The 22,505-nt window shown below is 41.7% G+C and overlaps 1 protein-coding gene across 1 annotated transcript in view; it reads left to right on the top strand.

Moving 5' to 3' along the window:
• Nucleotides 1–1,942: 1,942 nt before the first annotated feature.
• The window catches only part of LOC138367036 (dentin sialophosphoprotein-like), a 35,565-nt gene continuing 15,002 nt past the window's right edge, over nt 1,943–22,505 (top strand). The window contains exons 1-2 of the mRNA XM_069328432.1: nt 1,943–2,033; nt 2,139–2,656. Coding sequence (XP_069184533.1) covers nt 1,943–2,033; nt 2,139–2,656 — 609 coding nt within the window. The remainder of the gene's footprint in view (nt 2,034–2,138; nt 2,657–22,505) is intronic.

Genomic DNA, 22,505 nt, shown 5'->3' with positions numbered 1-22,505 from the left:
TGGCGGGCAGGCCTAGCTGTGACTGGGTCACATCCACTGAGGGTTTTGGAAGGACGACACTGTTCCTAGGACAAGGAGCAACGCCTTGTGGAAGGGGCGAGTGTGGGAAAATAGAGATTAGCTCAGTGCCCATTGATGAACCAGAATTGGGGTAGCTGTATCTCAGGGATTGGAACGGCGAGGACGCGAAGGCTTCACGACACCTGAGGACCTGTGGAACGTTCCTGGATCGTCAAGGATCGACTCAGGAAGCGTGGGAACCTCACACCATCGAGGGACAGGCGTCGTGAGCCAGGAATGTAAGGTAGATCATTTTCCCTCCCATTACCCTTTGTGTGAGTAGGCTAGATAGGTCACAATATTCACTTATGTATGTGGCAATAGGACATTAATACTTTAGTAGTAGAATAGGCTGCAAGGCAGCTTGTGTCCAGGACTGTCAGAGGGGACAGTGTGTATGGATGGCAGGACAGTGAAGAAGAGGCGCCGACGTGGTGAAGAGGCCCTCCTGTGAGAGAGTGTGGGACTCCTGTCTTTCTGCCCAGTTGAAGGAGTGTTGGAGGTCGTTGAAGAAGAGGCTGACGATCTCCAGACTTATTATCCTTATTTTCATATTCATGTATTACTTGTGATTGTATGTGTGTTCATGTAATTTGCGTCAGTAAATTCACACATTTTATCACTGTGTTTAAGTGTGTCTCCATTATAATATTTCTCTATGAGCATACACGAAGGTTATTATAGTTACACCTAGGGAACACTACGTTCTCTAAAGAGGTTCTTATTGCCTGGAGAGCGGTAAAAAACAGCACAGACTTATATAAAAGTGTACCCTTAGCCATCCGATCAGTATCAGTGCCTAAATGGTGGCAACTAGTAAGGAGTTCCTGCAACCTTTTGGTCTGGCAGGCAAGACTCAGGGAGGTTATGGTTATAAGGTAAACCTGAGTTTTCCTTCACTCCTCCACGGGTCTAGGCCGGAACTGTTAACAGTAGTTTCCCCGTGTTTGACTGAAGGGCTTCCAGGGTGAATCACTGGCACCCCTTTGTGGTGGAAGCAAAGACCTGCGGAGGTGGGCATTGTTGGTCCTCTCCTGTGTGACCAAGGAGACTCCGGTGAATCCCGGGAGTCGGAGGGGCTGAGTATTCGGCCATTTGAGCCCCTAGCAGCTGAGTGCTAGCAGAGCCCCGGCCCACCCCCCGTGACATGATGTGTAGTGATGGTGATGTAGTGTAGTGTGGTGGTGTGGTGTAGTGGTGGTGATGTGGTGGTGATGGTGTAGTGGTGGTGATGTGGTGTAGTGGTTGTGGTGGTGTAGTGGTGGTGATGTGGTGTAGTGGTGGTGATGTGGTGTAGTGGTGGTGGTGTGGTGTAGTGGTGGTGATGTGGTGCAGTGGTGGTGGTGTGGTGTAGTGGTGGTGATGTGGTGTAGTGGTGGTGGTGGTGTAGTGTGGTGTAGTGGTGGTGATGTGATGTAGTGGTGGTGATGTGGTGTAGTGGTGGTGATGTGGTGTAGTGGTGGTGATGTGGTGTAGTGGTGGTGGTGTGGTGATGTGGTGTAGTGTGGTGGTGGTGTAGTGGTGGTGATGTGGTGTAGTGGTGGTGGTGTGGTGTAGTGGTTGTGATGTGGTGTAGTGGTGGTGATGTGGTGCAGTGGTGGTGGTGTGGTGTAGTGGTGGTGGTGATGTAGTGGTGGTGGTGTGGTGTAGTGGTGATGGTGGTGTAGAGCAGTGGTGGTGTAGTGGTGGTGGTGGTGTAGTGGTGGTGGTGGTGATGGTAGTACTGATAATAGTAGTGGTAGAGATATTAGTGAGAAAATCAATAGGAGCCATGAGAAGGATTCGAAAACGCTCTCCTCGTACTACTCCCCCTCAAGCACACGCCCTAAACCACCACACCATGACATGGTAAAAAAAACAGTGGTCCATAGAGCCAGAGAGCATGGAGGCAAAGCGTGAAACCTTGATTGGGCTTCAGATGGAAGCCTCAGGATCCCTAGAGGATTCAGTGGAATCCCAGGTGGTATTGGTTTGTGAACATGTAATGGTGTAGTGGTTTAGGGCGTGTGCTTGGGGGAGTACCAAGTGAGCGAGTTCGAATCTTTATCTCAGCTCCGACCTTTTTACTATTCTTACAGCTGATAAAAATAGAGGTAGTGGTGAAACTGATAAGAATAGTGGTAGTAGTGATAGTGGTGGTACTGATAAGAATAGTGGTAGTATTGATAGTGGTGGAACTGATAAGAATAGTGGTAGTAGCGATGGTGGTGGAACTGATGAGAATAGTGGTAGTAGCGATAGTGGTGGAACTGATAAGAATAGTGGTAGTAGTGACAGTGGTGGAACTGATAAGAATAGTGGTAGTAGTGATAGTGGTGGAACTGATGAGAATAGTGGAAGTAGTGATAGTGGTGAAACTGATAAGAATAGTGGTAGTAGTGATAGTGGTGGTACTGATAAGAATAGTGGTAGTAGTGATAGTGGTGGAACTGATAAGAATAGTGGAAGTAGTGATAGTGGTGAAACTGATAAGAATAGTGGTAGTAGTGATAGTGGTGGTACTGATAAGAATAGTGGTAGTAGTGATAGTGGTGGTACTGATAAGAATAGTGGTAGTAGTGATAGTGGTGGAACAGTTAATAGTAGTGGTGTTGAGGTGAGGGAGAAATAGAGAGAGAGAGAGAGAGAGAGAGAGAGAGAGAGAGAGAGAGAGAGAGAGAGAGAGAGAGAGAGAGAGAGAGAGAGAGAGAAAGAGAGACAGACAGAAAGACAAACAGACAGACAGACAGATAGACAGACAAGGGTCAGGTGTCCACTCGCTGATAGCTAATTGGCTGACCCATTGTCTGACGTGCTGAACTGTCTTCCACCTGAACAATACTGCCTTTCCCTAATGACTGAGAGGAATCTATACGTCTCTTCATATCTATCTGTCTCTTCTATGTTCAAATCAGTGCACAGAACAAGCCACTAGGCCCCACAAAAAAGGTGTTTGTTGAAATAAATACATGTAAGTAGGCCTACTGGCCTAGGAAAGGAAAGAATACGCCTGCAATAGACCTACACCCCCATCAACGGAAAGAGAGAGAGAGAGAGAGAGAGAGAGAGAGAGAGAGAGAGAGAGAGAGAGAGAGAGAGAGAGAGAGAGAGAGAGAGAGAGAGAGAGAGAGAGAGAGAGAGTTGGGGGGTTACAGAAAACTCTCCAAAATACAGTAGTAATACAGGAACCGAAATGAATATTCTTCTCAGGTTTCCTGTGATATACATCAAATCTGTTTGCCACAAACTGGGTCGCAGTGACAAATCTCACAGGATTGATACAGGATTTACACAGGGTTTACACAAGATTGACACAGGAATTCTAAAAAATCTGTTAACTAACATCAGCTCTTCGACACACCTCAAGAGGTCACTGCAGCTCCAGGTGATGAAACGGGACTCTCTCTTTCTAAACTCTTCTCAAGAAAATCCTGAAACATTGTATTGTACTTTTAAAAACAACAGTAACTTCCATCAGCACTCAACAAGTCATCCAAAATGTCGATCCTAAGTTCCACTTTGTGGCAAAGTTCGAACGTTGTAAAAAAAGATGTGTTTTATTTTTGCCCCGCGATTGAAAACTCTTAATTGGAATTTATAGGAAGATGCACGGGACACACAGACACACACACAGACACACACACACACACACACACACACACAGACACACACACACACACACACACACACACACACACACACACACACACACACACACACACACACACACACACGCACACACACACACACACACTTAATATACTGCTTCAACCCCCCCCTCTCCCCTCATAAACTTTTTATCCTGACTTGCTCACTTAAGATTCCAACGTTTCCTGGTAATTTATATCAACAAAGAAGGGCTTTGAACGACTCTTAAACATCTTCTTAGCTTCCTCCTTCACTTTTACTACACTTTACGATCTTCCATATACACGACATTGTCCTCAGATAGATAAATTGTCTCTCTCTCTCTCTCTCTCTCTCTCTCTCTCTCTCTCTCTCTCTCTCTCTCTCTCTCTCTCTCTCTCTCTCTCTCTCTCGTAAGGTTTCGTATCCTGGCAAGTTTTCGTATTTAAATGAATGCTGGGAACAAGTCACACAGAACAAGTCCTCAAGAGAAAGAAAAAAAATCACTACTTACTCAACAAGGTACAGTAGGTACACAGTGAACAATTCCACAAGGGCCGTGACGAGGATTCGAACCTACGTCCGAGAGCATCCCAGACGCTGCCTTAATCGACTCAGACAGCTCAGACATATGAATGTTTATTTGATGCATCACGCAATTGTGATTTCTGTGTGTAATGAAGGTACACAGTATGATTAAGGTACACAGTATGATTAAGAAAAAAAAGTTGGGAATTTTAATTTTCCTCACTAGGATTCCCCCGCAGCTCAACACTAGATAGACAGACAATGTTTAGACGTTATGATGGATGTTATTGGTATTTCTGAGCTTTCATCTTAGGAGTGAACAGTACAGCGAACAATTCTGTGCTATTACGAGTTATTTCCAGCGAGACCGAGTCTGGCTATGAGGCTGGAGGGAACTCCTCGTTAAAACAGTGTGTGTGTGTGTGTGTGTGTGTGTGTGTGTGTGTGTGTGTGTGTGTGTGTGTGTGTGTGTGTGTGTGTGTGTGTGTATGTGTGTGTGTGTGTGTGGTGGAAAATTTACATTTGTGATTGAATTTCCATACGTCAATACGTCGTCAGTTGCTACGTTTATTCATGAAATAAGTTCGAAATATTGCTTCATTTTAAACGTGGCTGTGAAGTCCTTTACGGGGAGGGGAGGGGGGGGGTCTCGTGGTGGTAATTTGGCTGCCCATTATATATAGTAATTGGAGACCGCGTGTAGCGCGCCCATTACAGTAATTGGTTGAAATGGGAATGGAATGATCAGCACCTTTGTTGAGGCCTTACCCTGGCTGCCCAGGATCACCCCTTGACGTAAAGAATACAGTAACGAACGGGGGTGATCCTAGCTTGCGCGGGTTCGAATCCTGGTATATATTATATAAATATTTATACATAAACAGGAATAATCGTGCACGGCCCTTAGGTCTATGGCAGGCCGGACACACATGATTATTTACTAGTAGTTAATTTAGCCCTCACTCCTTCAATAGGCTTAAGAGTATGCATGATAGCGTTAATTCCTTGTTGCATCAATGTCATTCAGGCAACAAGACGGTCGTAAAGTATGGAGCCCAGGAGCTGAAGTACAATTAAAAAATTTTTTTAGTGTGTTTTCTTTTCCATTTATTGTTGACTTTTTGACGTATTTGGCCTCTCATATCGTCTTTTTAACGCACTTCCTGTCGTCTCATTTATATTGGTCCATTCACACACCTCGTGTCCTCCCCTCCCAGAGATAATCAAGGAAGAATCTTACAAAATCATTATTTAATGCGTAAGAAATCTTGCACAATCTAAGGTGCCAAGTTTGGGCCAAGGGCCTCCGGTAAACTTTTCTCAAGAAAATCCTGAAACATTGTATTGTACTTTTAAAAACAGCATTAACTTCCATCAGCCCTCAACAAGTCATCCAAACTGTCGATCCTAAGTTTGGCATTTTATGATTTCTTAATTCTTTCGTTTTTAAGCACAAATTAAAAAAAATATAAAAAATCTGTTATACTGACTACATCAGTTTACAGCTGGTAGAGCAGCACTTATTGTTTACTGTAGACTCATTACTAGTCTATTATTGCAAGATAATTGTAAGGCTTGTACTGGAGCTCAAATTTCTAATGAGCTGTAAACTGTATCTACAGTTTATGATGTAAGATTTATCATTTATAATTTATTATGTAAGTCAGTTGATACAATTTTTAAGTTAGTGTTTGGAAAGTGTCTACATTCCCCCCCAGAGATTTATTTCGTAATAACATTGTTTCAAGCGTAGGCTAAACATGTATATGAACGAGTTTGGGTGGATATTGAGAAATAAACTCGTATGTGCCAATATAGGCCTTCTGTAATTTATTTTTATGTTAATATAAAAAAAATGATATTGTAGAGGTCCTATTGGCCCATACGAGCCAGCTCCTATTTATATATAACAAAATTCATTCATAGATATGTCTAACCTACGCTTGAAACAATCACTCTAGAGATAGCCTATTTCGTGACTAAAGACAATTTATTCTCCCTCAAGATAATCCAAGAAACAACGTATTAGTGAAAAAAAATCATTGTCCCTATTGCGAAATTCACAAGAAAAATAAAATCTTATTTTCCTTTTCAACGCTGGAAAGTCTTAATTGGAATTTGTAGCAAGTCTAATGAAAAGAGAAATTCTTTCAACTTTGCTGTGGCTCGTATCTGTTACCTGAGGGGAAATGGAATTATACTTTTGCAAGTGGAGCGAAACCAATGAGTTTTCTATTGGTTTAACCAATAGAAACCAATGAATTTTTATTGGTTTCTAACCGAGGGACACCAAGACTCTGTACAGGACAGACTCCTTGACTTTTGGAGCCATGAATAGTCTCTGAAACTCTCTCTCTTTTGTATCATTCCTTTTCGCTTCATATTTGTTATTTTTTGTTTACACTGATTGGTTACATGGAGGGGAAAGTGCCACGACTATATGAACTTGGAACAGATTAGGATAAGGATTTGGGATGTGGAGGATTAGGATTGGTGTCCAACCACTTGTGGATGGTCGGGGATTGAACGCACACCTGCTTTAAACGAGACCGTCGCCCTACGTGAGAAGACGAGTTCTGACTCCTGTTAGCAAGCTCAGAGCTTTCCTTTCCTGTAGATCACGGTAAGCCTTACTCTACTACTTTACCCTGGAACACAATCTGCTAATCAGTTTTCCAACCTCGTCACCAGTTACTGCTGGGTGAACAGGGGCGAACAGCTATATGAATCGACGCAAAGCCAACCTTCCTTCCCCCCACTTTGTTGTTCAGGGCTCGAACCCCGGCCGAAATCACTCTCTTCGCCACCAACCGGATTAATACCGGGGAGCCACACCGGTGTAAGACAAAGGGACAAGGGAGTGGGGCATGGTGGGAAGGAAGAGGGGATGGTGGAGTGGGGAATGGTGGGGAGGACGAGGGGGAACAGCACAAAAAAGTATACACACCTCTTCTCTTCACAGGCTGGTTCTCCGGTGCCCAGGAATGATGCACTAGCTTAGGTTCGCGCTTCTGACATGATGTGTGCTTTAAAAACGTGGACTAGATCTTGAGATCTTGAGATGATTTCGGGGCTTTAGTGTCCCCGCGGCCCGGTCCTCGACCAGGCCTCCACCCCCAGGAAGCAGCCCGTGACAGCTGACTAACACCTAGGTACCTATTTTACCGCTAGGTAACAGGGACATAGGGTGAAAGAAACTCTGCCCATTGTTTCTCGCCGGCGCCCGGGATCGAACCCGGGACCACAGGATCACAAGTCCAGCGTGCTGTCTGCTCGGCCGACCGGCTCCCTGCTCTATGCAGGGACATATTGGGACTATGCTCCAGTCCCAATATGTTTCAGTTCCACTATGCTCAGCAACCTTCCCTCATAGTCAGAGCATACCCCTTCCTCCCCTCTCATAGTCACATCAAGCCCAACAATCCCGAAAGGTAGTTACAACCTCAACTGATGCTTTCTAATATCACTAATATCGCTAACAATTGCTACTTCATCCAGGAGATCAAAATTAAACCACTTTATTTGTAGATCAAATCCCCCATTTCCTGTTTGATTTACTGTCCCATAGTTTGTACCTGATTATATTTGGGTATACCTTAGCCAGCTCATACTGGGTGGGACCTGATAACTCCATAGTCACCTCATTGTATTTGATGATCCACCAATACCATTCAATGATGATCGCTGTCATTGTAAAATATATCATTGATGATGACATTACTTACATTCCTTTCTATAATATCACAGACTTGCCCTTTGACCTTATATATGTTAATATTGATTTTGACATTTTGATTTAGAAACATGTATTGTTGGACTAAGCAGCAGTATTGGCGTCTCATTCACACAATCTCCTAAGAGTAAGAATCAGTGGACATATTGTTACTAATTGGATAATGTGGGAATTAGACAGCAACATGAATATGTTAATATATGAGGACAAGGAGCTGGTGTATGAGGACGGGATGTAGAGGGAATGGTGCCCCACAATGGGTATACCCATTTCTATACCCATTTCTGACTATATACCGAGTATACTTTAGCCCTAGACAATCTTCATGTGTAATGCCAAATTGCTGGTTGGTCTGTAAACTACTGTAGTGGACTTAGTAACTAACTTCCCAGAGGGTTGACTAGATTGTGGGAACCGACCTGTGAGATTTATATTTATTTAATTTATATGAATTTATATTTACGTTAATTTATATACTTCGATAGCAATTTGTATAATGTTAAGTGGACTGTATTTCTGCAATAATCTCTTAATCTCACAAATCGATCCTCTACACATTAGGGGGGTTTATATTTATATGTATGCAGCCAATCAAACTACAGTAACTACATACATTGAAGAGGTTCCTTATCTTATAGTACAGCAGGTTAGTCCACCAGGTATAACTAGGGTGTAGACACCAAATTATCCTCTTTGAGGTAGCTTCCATATCACCCAGTAACTGGTGCACAAATCTTGCATCCTCGTCTTGACCTGTCAAAAGTGCGCTAGCTGTGAAGCCAGAATCCTATATATGACAAGTATATCAGAGAAAACACTATACAGTACATGGAACATGAAGACCTGGCTTAATTACCTTTAGTTTGAGGCGATTTCGCGTTCTAACCGGGTCACCCTATATAATGACATTAATGGCCACTAATGATAGATAATGGGTTTCGGAAAGAACACTTAACTTGATTTGTTGACAGCGTGTTGACAGATGGTACACCTTTGGTATCCATAACACTACGTCCAAGTAAAATTAACAGGAGCCGAATTTGCTCCCGTGTGAGCCTCTGGTCTCTATAAACAACAATGGCTGCCCTCCTTCCTCCACTCTGACGCCTGGCTTACATTGTCCAGATTTCAGAACGTGATAGAAGGGTCACATTTACTCTACTTTAATATTGATAATTAAGTTAATTTATATAAGATGTTTTTATGATGGTAAAGTCCAAAGACTAATGTATTTAAGAATAATTCCCAGCAGAATAGCTGGTGAATTATAATAGTATGTGGTGATGATATCCCGTTTTCTATAGACGGTAATTCCACTACAAGTTACGTTTTCTATGGGTAACTTGTTGGTAATACAGCTATTATCTGTATGATATATTAAATGGTGTCGGATTTTCCGACATAATTCCCCAGGGGGCTGCTCACGGGTCGAAGTCCTCTTTAGAACAGACGAACACCGATACTCCTCCTTCGAATTATTTGATTAATTTGATGTTAGTAGTTAGTAATCACACATTTGTGTGTCTGTTCGTACAGGACGGATGTCCCGTACTAGAGTTGCAGGGATTAGAAGTCTAATGCGATTTCATTTCCCTGTCAACTCTTGAAAGGCTAATATTCAAGCCTTATTACATATTATTTAACCCAGAAGACTGGATGTGATCAAGTACTACAGTCAAGTATGATTCAGGGACTGCAGTGAGATCAGTGACATTAGATATAACTTGAAGTTTCTTCAGGTAACTGGTCACTGATATATAAACACTGAGGCCCATGGAATACATCTTGATTAAATAATAAATGTATCAAATCAGTCATCAGATTTATTAGGGTTTAATTTAGTTAATTGATTCAGAAGATTGAATAGCTCATCATTAAAGTAAAGTATGGTTCTGAGACTGCAGTGGGTTCAGTGACATTGGTCGCAGTGACTTGTAGCTGTTTAAGCTACTGTTCACTGATTTGCCACTGAGGCCTCATGAACTCATCTTCAGCTTCAAATGATGATACTAACATCAACCTCTGTTACTATAGTCAGCTGTAATCTCCTTAGTATAATGCTACTGGAGAAATATAATCAGCTGACAAATTTAGGTTTCTACTGGTATTGTTTATCTGCAGGCATAGGTCTCCTCAGGCTTGATACTGGGCCTGAGAGTAATTTACCTCCTGCAGAGTTTAACATGGTTATGCCCTGATATTTAGTAGGGCTACCAATGAATTGATGGTAGTAGTCTGTCCCCACAAGGACAGCCATTTGGCATTTGATTTGCTCAAATTTACCTGCAGCTGCTTGATAATAGCTTTCCAGGTCAGCATAATCAACTTGAGATTGTTGTGACAAATCTTCACATTTCTTGATCTGTCTTGTTAAGTGGCCTTTAAGACCTGCAAGGGTTCTTTTCATTCTCCCTGCATTATCCATACTGGCTCGTTGGTGAAGCCTTGTGGGACTTGTACTTGGGCTGCTCATAATACTGAACAAACACTAATGGTAGCCTAGGGTAAATTCTGCACTCACTAGGCAATAATCCTACCTCTACTAGAGGTTAGCACTTAAAATTAATACACATTATATATATACAATCATCCACACTAATGATTTGAGTGATAAACCAGTGTCACTGGAAGTACCTTTAGGTTAGCTCTTCTATATCACCCTAGGATGGTAGAGACACTAATTAATCACTCAAAGGTGTAATGATCATAAGTAAATTATTATATATACACAACTCAACTCGAGTTGATAAAAATTACACCCAAAATAGAGTCAGCACCATTCATTAATGGTGTTAGGTTAATCAATATAGTACAACTGACTATGGTAATAATGGGACTAGGATGAACGATAATAGTTCAACTAGTCAGTGGTAATATCCTACCCTGTTGTGGGTTGGCAATTAGTAAATATTATACTGTGATCACTAGTGCAATATATATTAAATAATTCTCTATTTGGAGAAATAATATACACAATTATTGATAATAGCCTCTTAATTAGCCTCTATGAAACTTCTAATATTATCTAGAAGTATTAAATATTATTAGTGACCTCGCGAAATAAACTCCACAAAATTCGTAGATAATCTCTCGCGAAATGTAACACCACGAAATCCGTGAACAATCTCGCGAAGACACAGTCACTAATTGGCTGGCTTCAATATTAGCGCTGTCATTTCACGAAATAACACGCCACCAAATATCTGTGGGTGTGCATGAAACCGCTGATGAGGCAGAACTCAGTTGAGGGAGGCTCCTGAGCTCCCTCGAGGCTTCGCCGCTGTCTTTGACTGGCTGGCCTTGTTTAAATAACACTGCACTAGTTTATTTAATGAATCCACTGGTTAACTGGTTCATCCGGTACTAAGATGACCAAATGTGGGTTCATAGGACCGAATATTCCGGTTCCGAAGGTCCAAATAATGTGGTTTCGAAGGACCAAATAATGTGGGAACCGACCTGTGAGATTTATATTTATTTAATTTATATGAATTTATATTTACGTTAATTTATATACTTCGATAGCAATTTGTATAATGTTAAGTGGACTGTATTTCTGCAATAATCTCTTAATCTCACAAATCGATCCTCTACACATTAGGGGGGTTTATATTTATATGTATGCAGCCAATCAAACTACAGTAACTACATACATTGAAGAGGTTCCTTATCTTATAGTACAGCAGGTTAGTCCACCAGGTATAACTAGGGTGTAGACACCAAATTATCCTCTTTGAGGTAGCTTCCATATCACCCAGTAACTGGTGCACAAATCTTGCATCCTCGTCTTGACCTGTCAAAAGTGCGCTAGCTGTGAAGCCAGAATCCTATATATGACAAGTATATCAGAGAAAACACTATACAGTACATGGAACATGAAGACCTGGCTTAATTACCTTTAGTTTGAGGCGATTTCGCGTTCTAACCGGGTCACCCTATATAATGACATTAATGGCCACTAATGATAGATAATGGGTTTCGGAAAGAACACTTAACTTGATTTGTTGACAGCGTGTTGACAGATGGTACACCTTTGGTATCCATAACACTACGTCCAAGTAAAATTAACAGGAGCCGAATTTGCTCCCGTGTGAGCCTCTGGTCTCTATAAACAACAATGGCTGCCCTCCTTCCTCCACTCTGACGCCTGGCTTACATTGTCCAGATTTCAGAACGTGATAGAAGGGTCACATTTACTCTACTTTAATATTGATAATAAAGTTAATTTATATAAGATGTTTTTATGATGGTAAAGTCCAAAGACTAATGTATTTAAGAATAATTCCCAGCAGAATAGCTGGTGAATTATAATAGTATGTGGTGATGATATCCCGTTTTCTATAGACGGTAATTCCACTACAAGTTACGTTTTCTATGGGTAACTTGTTGGTAATACAGCTATTATCTGTATGATATATTAAATGGTGTCGGATTTTCCGACATAGATCTTAAGCCAAAGGCGAAGCCAAGCGGTATTTAAACTATCGGAGGCACGAACGCCGATCATCTCAACAGCCAGACCGTCGCTGTACCCACCAAAACAGATTTTTGCACTGAAATCCGGACCCCCCACCCTACAGACGTAGTCCATACACTACTGTAATCGTTCATCTGTTCCCTAGTCACTCGTACAACTAAATTAAACTGGAACAGGCAATATAGTGCCTGGAAACAAGGAGGTAGGAGAGGAGGGAGAAGGGGAGAGGAGGGAGAAGGGGAGAGGAGGGAGAAGGGGGAGGGGAGGGAGAAGGAGGGAGGAGGGGAGGGGGTGCAAAGAGCAGTGTTGACCCTGGTAGTTATTTCTGTTTTGACACGTGACCTCAGGCATAACAACCCACGTTATAAGTCTTCTGTTCCAGTAAACTAATAAAGTAGGTTGTCGTGTCATCTTTTACCACCACCTTTAATGTATCGTATCAGTCTTCCTTCCTCTTCTATCTCCCCCTCCAATTCTTCTCTCATTCATTCATTCATTCTCTTTCCATTTTCCTCACAATCGAGGTTTATTTCCCCTGCAATTCTCCCTCCCTCTCTCCCTCTCCTTTCCGTCCATCTCTCCCTCCCTCAGCCTCCCTTCATTTCCTCCCTCCCTCTTCCTCATATGTGAGTTTAATCTTCAAAAAAAGAATGGAGGCGCCCACTCCACCTCTGGGAGATCCACACACGTCTCTGGCGCCTCAAGCACTAGTTTCAAAGGAAATTTTCAGGTTTCATTTTGGCGTTTTCTCTATGTGTCGCTAAATGAAGGTTCTCCGAGAGGCAGTGATGAGATGAAGAGTGATGAGGATAGAGAGTGATGAGGTGGAGCGACAGTGGTGAGGTGGAGAGATTCGTGAGAAAGATCTGGGAGTGGAACAGTTAGTTATGTATTTAGATTTGGGGTAAATAATCAATCAGTGAGAAGGGGGGAGAGAGGGGAGAGGGAGGGGCGAACCTGGGGTGATGGGGAAGGAGAATAATAGGGTGAAGGTGCAGTATTGTATTTAGACATTACAAATTATATCATATTATAGGTGATAAACAATTATATTTCTTCCTATACTGTAATATTCGTACACTCAAATACTCATGTTCCTAAGTCCACGTACACAGGAGGGGGATGAGTAAGCAGAGGGAGGGAGATGGGTAAGGGAGAGGACTGGGTAAGGGGAGGGGAAGGAGATGGCTTCTTCTACTCTCTCTCTTCACCCTCCTGGCTCATCCTCATATTACCCTTTCCATCTAATTCTCTTTCTCCTCTCCTTTCCTCTCATATACTCTGCCCTTCCACTTCCGCATTGCTTTCCTAATTCCCCTATGCACTCCAAAACAGTTCCCTCTTCCACATCTTCCTCCTCCTCCAAAACAAGAACTCAAGACGATTACTAAAACCTATTACTCTGTTCACCCAACATGCGAGTATTCGTCATGCCTAGCCAAACACACACGAGTAACTTAACAAACAAATTATTAGCCTATTTGCATGTCTTTGCCATTATTAATCTCGGAGAAATCTGGCATAGAAGACACAAGATCTACGATGAAAGCTCATATTTACGAGGCTGAACAGACCACGAGAATCATTCGAGTGCAAAATGTATTTTAATTTAATATATTTTCCGTTTAATATAATTTCGGGTTAATATAATATTGTATGAGTATTAACTGCTTGCATATGCATGTTCTCATGATTGATCCCGAAGGGAAACACCAATCTAACCTAACCTAACCTATTAACTTAACCTAACCTACTAACCTAGCCTAATCTACTAATCTAACCTACTAACCTAACCTAACTCAACCTAACCTAACCACGTACTAACCTAACCAGAAACGTGCGAACCCAAGCAACCCCAACCTAACCCACCACTCCCAGCCATAGAAAACGTAGCTGCATGTGCCCCCGGGTCTTTTCACAATAGGTTGCATTTGTAGCGTATTGCTACCATAACGTGCAACACGCGACCAATTAGCTGAGAAGATAGATTAGCTGTTAAAAATTACCTTTCATTAAGTGATCTTGATCACCACTACAATTTTATCCCCATTGCCTCAGAGACACTTGGTGCTTAAGCGTGTAAATATTGTAACCAGACTTTGTGTTGTGCTTATATAAATTAATAATATTAATATTATTATTATTTTCCAAATCAACAAAGGGGTTATTTAAGTCGCCTATGAATAAAGTAAAAATATTAACTGATTGCTTCTTTATATGAGGAATAGCATTCTTGATTATATTTCAGTTGATAATATGCAAAAGCCAGAAATTTTGTGCGTTATTAAACAAGCGAATTTATACGTATTGATCTATAAGCTTTTACTAAGGTAGTGGGAAAATAATGTACTGAAGACTCCAAAGGATACCTGATCAACCAGGCTGTGACTCATACGTCAGGCTGCAAGCAGCCGCGTTCAACAGCCTGGTTGATCAGTCCAGCAACCAGGAGGCCTGGTCGACGACCGGGCCGCGGGGACGCTAAGCCCCGGAAGCACCTAAAGGTAACCTCAAGGTAAGAAAGGATTTTACTGAGAGAAAGAAAGTGGGAGAGAAAAAATATAATACCTATTGGATGATAAAAAGAGACTTTAATCATGCCATCACAAAATTAAAATACCGTATTACTGACGTTTTCTATACGACGGCATCGCTGGGTTAGGTGGGTTGCTGGGGTCAGGACGTATCTGGTTAGGCAAAACAGTTGCATTTTGTACGGAGTGGCGACTCAAGATAGCAGGTTGGGTTGAGGCTAGGTTCTCTACGGGGTCAAATTGCTTGTTACGTGGCTAAACTATGTCGGCAATAGAGAGGTCTTCAAGGCATGTTGTAGGTTGGAACCCCTGGTGGTGGAAGTGGTTGGGCACTCCTTCCTCATATCTCAGCTGCTGTTCTGTCCTCATATCTCACCCGTGTGTTATATAGTCATGCTGGCATAGAGCTTTATCATCGTAACTGCTATACTTTACTCTGGACGGGACAGAGATTAATGTCCAGTCCAGAGTAAAGAGTGTACATAAGAGTGTACTACACTATTTCACTGTTTATCTCTCTCCGCTCTGCTCAATCCCCCCCCCCCTCTCCCCTGCCCAAGCTGCTGTGTTGGGTCTAGGAGGCGCTGGTATTATGGAATAAACAAAACGGTCCAGCAATGGCATCGATGCCGGCCAGGAAACATCGTCTTTATCCATTTTAAGCTCAGACTCGGGAAGTCCAAACAGCTTGACGGGTCTGGCAGGAGCAGTAGTGGCCGGCTGGACAGTCGTATTGTTCCCCCTTCTTGACTTTTACCTTCTCGCTTCTGTCCGGCAAATTACTAACCTTAATATATATATATATATATATATATATATATATATATATATATATATATATATATATATATATATATATAAAGAGCTTTCACTCTTAGCGGAAGTCAAACACAACTGTCCGTCTTAGCGGAAGTCAAACACAACTGTCCGTCTTAGCGGAAGTCAAACACAACTGTCCGTCTTAGCGGAAGTCAAACACAACTGTCCGTCTTAGCGGAAGTCAAACACAACTGTCCGTCTTAGTGGAAGTCAAACACAACTGTCCGTCTTAGCGGAAGTCAAACACAACTGTCCGTCTTAGTGGAAGTCAAACAGGGGCAGAACACCTCTCACATTCACCGTTCACAACCCGTGTAAAAGCCTCAAAGCGGATCGCGACTATGACCGAGTGAACGATATCAAATAATTCCGCAGAAGAGGCAAATGTATTCTGTTACAGACGCGGCGGACAGCCGAGTGTTCGAACCCCTGTGATGATAATATCCTCTGTGGGTACCGGGAGCGTATTCCAGAACGCTCGGTGCGTAATTATACGAGAATAATAATAATTCGCTTTGTTAGGCCAGTGAATGATTACGCGCGAGAGGCGCTTAAGAATATATAATGACCGGCGGGGAATAACTGGTTCGGGAACAGTCTATTGTTAATTTTGTTAATTGTTAATGATTTATCGGCTAAATGTGAGTAAATATTATTCGTGTCGAGGCTGGTTAACCTGTCATTAGAGAGGGTATTATCCCTCCCCCCCACTTCCAATGGGCAGTTAGCTCTATATTGGCAGTCGAATTTTGTTTTATTAATTTCATCAAACAGCTCTGTGATAGAATACATTTTGCTTTTGTTTCAAGGTAAATTATATTTCATAACATCGATTCTGACGTATCGGTTAGCAATTAGTTTTTGGCGAGAAAGATATTTTGACAGCATTCGCACAGCCAGGCAGATATTTACACAGGTGCAGGGGCACACGTGCAGTGGCACACGTGCCGGGGCACACATGTCGGGGCACAGGCGCATGGGCACACGCGGACACCACACACAAGTGATTGAAAATCGTAGAAAATAGTGACAGTGATTTACAACCACCATCTAAGCAAGTAACAATAGACCCAGGGCAAGAGTAAGTAATACGTAAGTAACAATAAGTAGGTAAGTAAGACAGAGTCAGCATAAGGATCCTACAGAAGATTCCATTCACCTGGGCACTAGGAGACTCGAACCGCGGACCCCACACGTGAGAGGCCGAAGCTCTATCCACCGAGCTATTGAATGGTCTTAATAAGAAAAGTTCCCAGACATTTATCTACGAAAGGCCGTAAAAAAACCTACTACATAAGCAACAAACTATTATAGTCATCATTATCCTCATCCACTGGGAAAAAAATATTAAAACTGGAAGAGAGGAGGAGGGGAGGAAGGGGGGGAGAAGGAGGGAAGGAGTGGAGAAGGAGGGGAGGGGGGAGAAGGAGGGGAGGGGGGGGGGAGAATGAGGGGAGGGGGGAGAAGGAGGGGAGGGGGGAACTTGGGAAGAAAAACTAGTTTAGACAAAATAGATTAACTTTCTATTTCATGACGAATGGGAGGTCCCGAGGAGATGATCTAATAGGAATGAGTGACCTGCATAGGATGAGAGAGAGAGAGAGAGAGAGAGAGAGAGAGAGAGAGAGAGAGAGAGAGAGAGAGAGAGAGAGAGAGAGAGAGAGAGAGAGAGAGAGAGAGAGAGAGAGAATGGCATGCTATGGAGATTACCAGAATGATTGGCAATTCCTAACGAGTGAACGAAAGGAAAGGGGAAGGCTCAAAGTTAAGGTAAAAAAAAGGTCCACAACAGCCTTACAGGTTAAAAAAGGATAACAAACAAAAGGATATGCTATCCAGCTCACAACTCATCGTATGCAAATAAGGAGAAATATTTGGGAGTTAAATTAACAAATATTTCGCAAACATACATTTGTTTGTACATGTATGCTAGCTCATACATGTTTGTACATGTATGCTAGCTCATACATGTTTGTACATGTATGCTAGCTCATACATGTTTGTACATGTATGCTAGCTCATACATGTTTGTACATGTATGCTAGCTCATTTCAGACCATTGAACAAACGTAAGAATTGCAGTGGTTTTCCCTTAACCAGACGCTATACAACCCTTACCTACTCACATCTATCGTTGATATCTATCGAGGTAAATGCTAATAAGTCTTAAGGAAATTCCCAGGGATTTTTTTTATTATTTATTTCACTATTGGACCGGGATTTATCACGCTGTTCTAACGTTAAACTTTAAGTGCATTACGAGGGTAATTTCAGGTCAGCAAATTGGACAATTTGGGGATAGTTTCCCTGCAACACATTTAAGTTGGGTATATCTAACCCAGGAGATGGTATATTCAGAGTATGCTACATTTCACTCCTGGCCACCTTGTGTTTTAGCAGCCAGAGTGTGTTTGTGCTTGCTGAGTGTGTTTGTTGAGTGCGTTCCCGTTAGTCGAGTGCGTCTATATACGCCGAGTGCGTTCATAAATGCCGAGTGCGTTTGGAATACGTGAGAGCAGGTGACCGAATGACCCGTGGTTTACGAGGAAATGTTGGAATAATGACAATATTGTTTTAATATTGCCAGACAATACGAGTCCGTTTTTCAATGCAAATCGCAGAGACCAATGTCCACTATTTTTTTGGCCGCCATTCGACTTTTAAATCACTATCAGTATTAATTTTATAGACTAAAAAATAAACCGTATATATATATATATATATATATATATATATATATATATATATATATATATATATATATATATATATATATATATATATATGTCGTACCTAGTAGCCAGAATGCACTTTTCAGCCTACTATGCAAAGCCCGATTTGCCTAATAAGCCAAGTTTTACTGAATTATTAAATTTTTTTTATATTTTTTTCTTATGAAATGATAAAGCTACCCATTTCATTATGCATGAGGTCAATTTTTTTCTATTGAAGTTAAAATTAACGTAGATATATGACCGAACCAAACAAACCCTACCTAACCTAACCTAACCTATCTTTATACGTTAGGTTAGGTTAGGTAGCCGAAAAAGTTAGGTTAGGTTAGGTTAGGTAGGTTAGGTAGTCGAAAAAACATTAATTCATTAAAACTTGGCTTATTAGGCAAATCGGGCCTTGCATAGTAGGCTGAGAAGTGCGTTCTGGCTACTAGGTACGACATATATATATATATATATATATATATATATATATATATATATATAAGACTTAGAGCTGTAGCAGCTCCCCATGCAGGTGATTTCCTATTAGCAACCCCAATGTCAGCAACCGGCACCCGTCTCACACCGCAGGCCCTCCGAATTGCCGTGGCTCTCGGCCTAGCTGCGCCAATCCACACCGAATACAGGTGTATTTGCGGCGAGGCAGAGACCGACAGATATGGACGGCATGGCCTTCTTTGCCAAAGAACGGGAGGATGGCATGCAAGACACGGTGAGGTTAATGACATTATTAAGAGAAGCCTTACCACAGCCGGTTGTCCAGCAGAGAGAGAGCCCCGTTACCTAATGTCCCGCAACTCTGATGAGCCTGTCGGTCGCCCAGACGGAATTACGGTGAACCCCTGGAAGAATGGTAGACAGTTGGTGTGGGACTACACTTGCGTTTCAACTTTAGCCAATACCTATGTTGACTTCAGTGCTACACAAGCAGGAGGAGCTGCCAATCACCGGGAAGCGGCCAAGTCACGTAAATACAGAGACCTTGAGCACCACTACAATTTTGTCCCCATTGCCTCAGAGACACTTGGTGCCTGGGGTAAAAGTGCTGCTAGCTTTTTGAAAGAGTTGGGGTCTAAGCTAATCGAAACAACTAGAGACCCTAGAGCTGCCAGTTTTCTTTTTCAGCGCCTTAGTGTGGCAATCCAGAGAGGAAATGCTCACTGCATCCACGGTTCCTGCCCGCCATCTGAGGAGCTGGAGGAGCTTTTCAACTTGTGACAAGCAGCCTTGTACTCTTCATGTAATCAATATTGTAACTTTTTTTGTGTAATGACATTTTCAAATAAAGTTAGATAAATATACACACTTAACAAAAGAATAGGGGTGGTAGGAGAAGAAAATATCAAAGTGTTCAGTGAGGATCCACAAGGTCTTCTCTGAGTACTCTTTATTTTCTTCTCCGAGGCTATGGGTCCCTACACTTGCACCAGAGGTGGTACCCCTTCTAGGTTTATATATATATATATATATATATATATATATATATATATATATATATATATATATATATATATATATATATATATATATATATTGTATTAATTGACAATGTGACAATCTATACACATTATCACATTGTTCATCACGTGTTAATTTTTTGTGATTTAAATACATGGTATAGATTATATATCCCTCCAAAAAAATGGGGACTATAGGAGGCCTATTGGCCCATACTACGCAGTTTCTACTTCTATCCATCCAAAATTCACTCATATATATGTTTAAACTATGCTTGAAACAATCCAGTGATCCTATGTCTATTATATAGGCTGATAATTCGTTCCATAAATCAACGAATTCCAGTCGCCAAACCAGTATTTACCCAGGTCATTCCTATATCTAAACCTACCCAGTGTATATCCATCTGTAATACAAGGGGTAGAAAATGGAGTATTGACATGTTACCCCATGCTAGAGTCCCTAGGGCACATCAAATGGCTGAAAATTTGTGAGGCAGCTGAGTTTTAACGTCAAGAGAGGTAGTGTATTGTTGTATTTCAGGAAAAGGGGCAAATAGTAATGCATCTCCCTCATGTGAGTCATTTTGGGTTTTGTGAAAAGCTGGAGTAGCAGTATTTATATTCATCACACGCAAGATTGTACTCAGAATATGAGACGTTGATGATCTATATTTGCGTATGTGAACACATTCACTGTCACAAGCGTGAAGCTTTAAGTTTCACGATAGAATGTTGTTGTTTTAGATTCAGCAACTCGGAACAAAATGTTCCAAGTAGCACTGGCTATGGTGAGCCCGTAATGGACTTCACGGTAGAAAGGTCCTTCTAGATACCCACGAAAAGGATTAAGCCAAAGCAGTGACAAAAGGATCCTTCCTCTAGACGTTAACGAAAGAATGCCATTGCAATGACAATATCAGCCGTCGCCCTTATACTCAAATTAACCCCTAAATTAGATAGAGAACTTAAATATTTTCAAAGATCACCCGCATTACTTTCCATACCAAAGACATTACAATCAAATCAAGATAACAATTTTACTGGCAACTAATCGACAGAGCAAGCAATAAAACCACCCTTGGCCCCCCACCAACATTTTATTAGCGAAGGAGAAATAACAATAATTAAAAAAAAAAAGTCTGGAACCCCACCCTTGAAGCCTGATACACAGTCTTTTAAAGACTTACCCCTCAGGCTTTTGTATTGCAAGGCTTTAAGAAGTTTTCCGCGACTTGATACTGTCTCGGCTGGAGTATCAGCAGAGCAGCAGACAACTGCAGTTGGAGTGTCAGCAAAGAACAGATAATTTCAGGGACCCGGGCTGACAATAGACGGGAAGTGGGCACAAAAGTTTCGACACGAGCTGGCCTCTGAGGCCCCTCCAGGGTCATGGCAGCCACTCGAGAGAGTATACTCACCACAACAGCGAGAACAAGGCAGTTCATCGGTCACACGGAAACGACTCCTACCGTCTGAAGAACAATCTATCAACAAGAGGCAATCAGTCAATCATTTATTTTGACCAGACCACACACTAGAAAGTGAAGGGATGACGACGTTTCGGTTCGTACTGGACCATTCTCAAGTCAATTGAGAATCGACTTGAGAATGGTCCAGGACGGACCGAAACGTCGTCGTCCCTATACTTTCTAGTGTGTGGTCTGGTCAACATACTTCAGCCACGTTATTGTGACTCATCGCCAGTCAATCACTTACATAAATTGCATATCAATTGCAATTTAACTGAAAATAATCAACGTTTCTGATATGGAATTACTCCATTATTGTCTTGTTTATACAGCAGACAACTTCTGGCTCCTGTTAGTAGTCGTAGTGTTTTCTCTTCCCATATCTCAGATATCTATCTACATGTACGTCAATCAGATATCTATTAGGTAATACTATGTCAATCAGATATTAATTAGATAATACTATGCCAAGCAGATATCTATTAGATAATACTATGTCAATCAGATATCTATTAGATAATACTATGTCAATCAGATACCTATTAGATAATACTATGTCAATCAGATATCTATTAGATAATACTATGTCAATCAGATATCTATTAGATAATACTATGTCAATCAGATATCTATTAGATAATACTATGTCAATCAGATATCTATTAGATAATACTATGTCAATCAGATATCTATTAGATAATGCCAATCATATATACCTGGTTGATGGGGTTCTGGGAGTTCTTCTACTCCCCAAGCCCGGCCCGAGGCGGCAAGGCTTGACTTGTGAGAGTTTGGTCCACCAGGCTGTTGCTTGGAGCGGCCCGCAGGCCCACATACCCACCACAGCCCGGTTGGTCCGGCACTCCTTGAAGGAAACAATCTAGTTTCTTCTTGAAGATGTCCACGGTTGTTCCTGCATATCTATTAGACAATAGCATGTCAATCAGATATCAATTAGATAATACAATGCCATTCAGATAAATATCGTGTTTTGCTGCATCAAGATGGACTGAGACATTCGGTATCATGAGAACGGGGAAAATTTTACATAATATTCTGAGAGTTGACATTTTAATTGGTT

The sequence above is a fragment of the Procambarus clarkii genome, chromosome 21, assembly GCF_040958095.1.
Source record: "Procambarus clarkii isolate CNS0578487 chromosome 21, FALCON_Pclarkii_2.0, whole genome shotgun sequence".
In the NCBI taxonomy this organism is placed as follows: domain Eukaryota; kingdom Metazoa; phylum Arthropoda; class Malacostraca; order Decapoda; family Cambaridae; genus Procambarus; species Procambarus clarkii.
The sequence above is the reverse complement of the archived record's forward strand: the minus strand, read 5'-3'. Positions and strand labels throughout refer to the sequence as shown.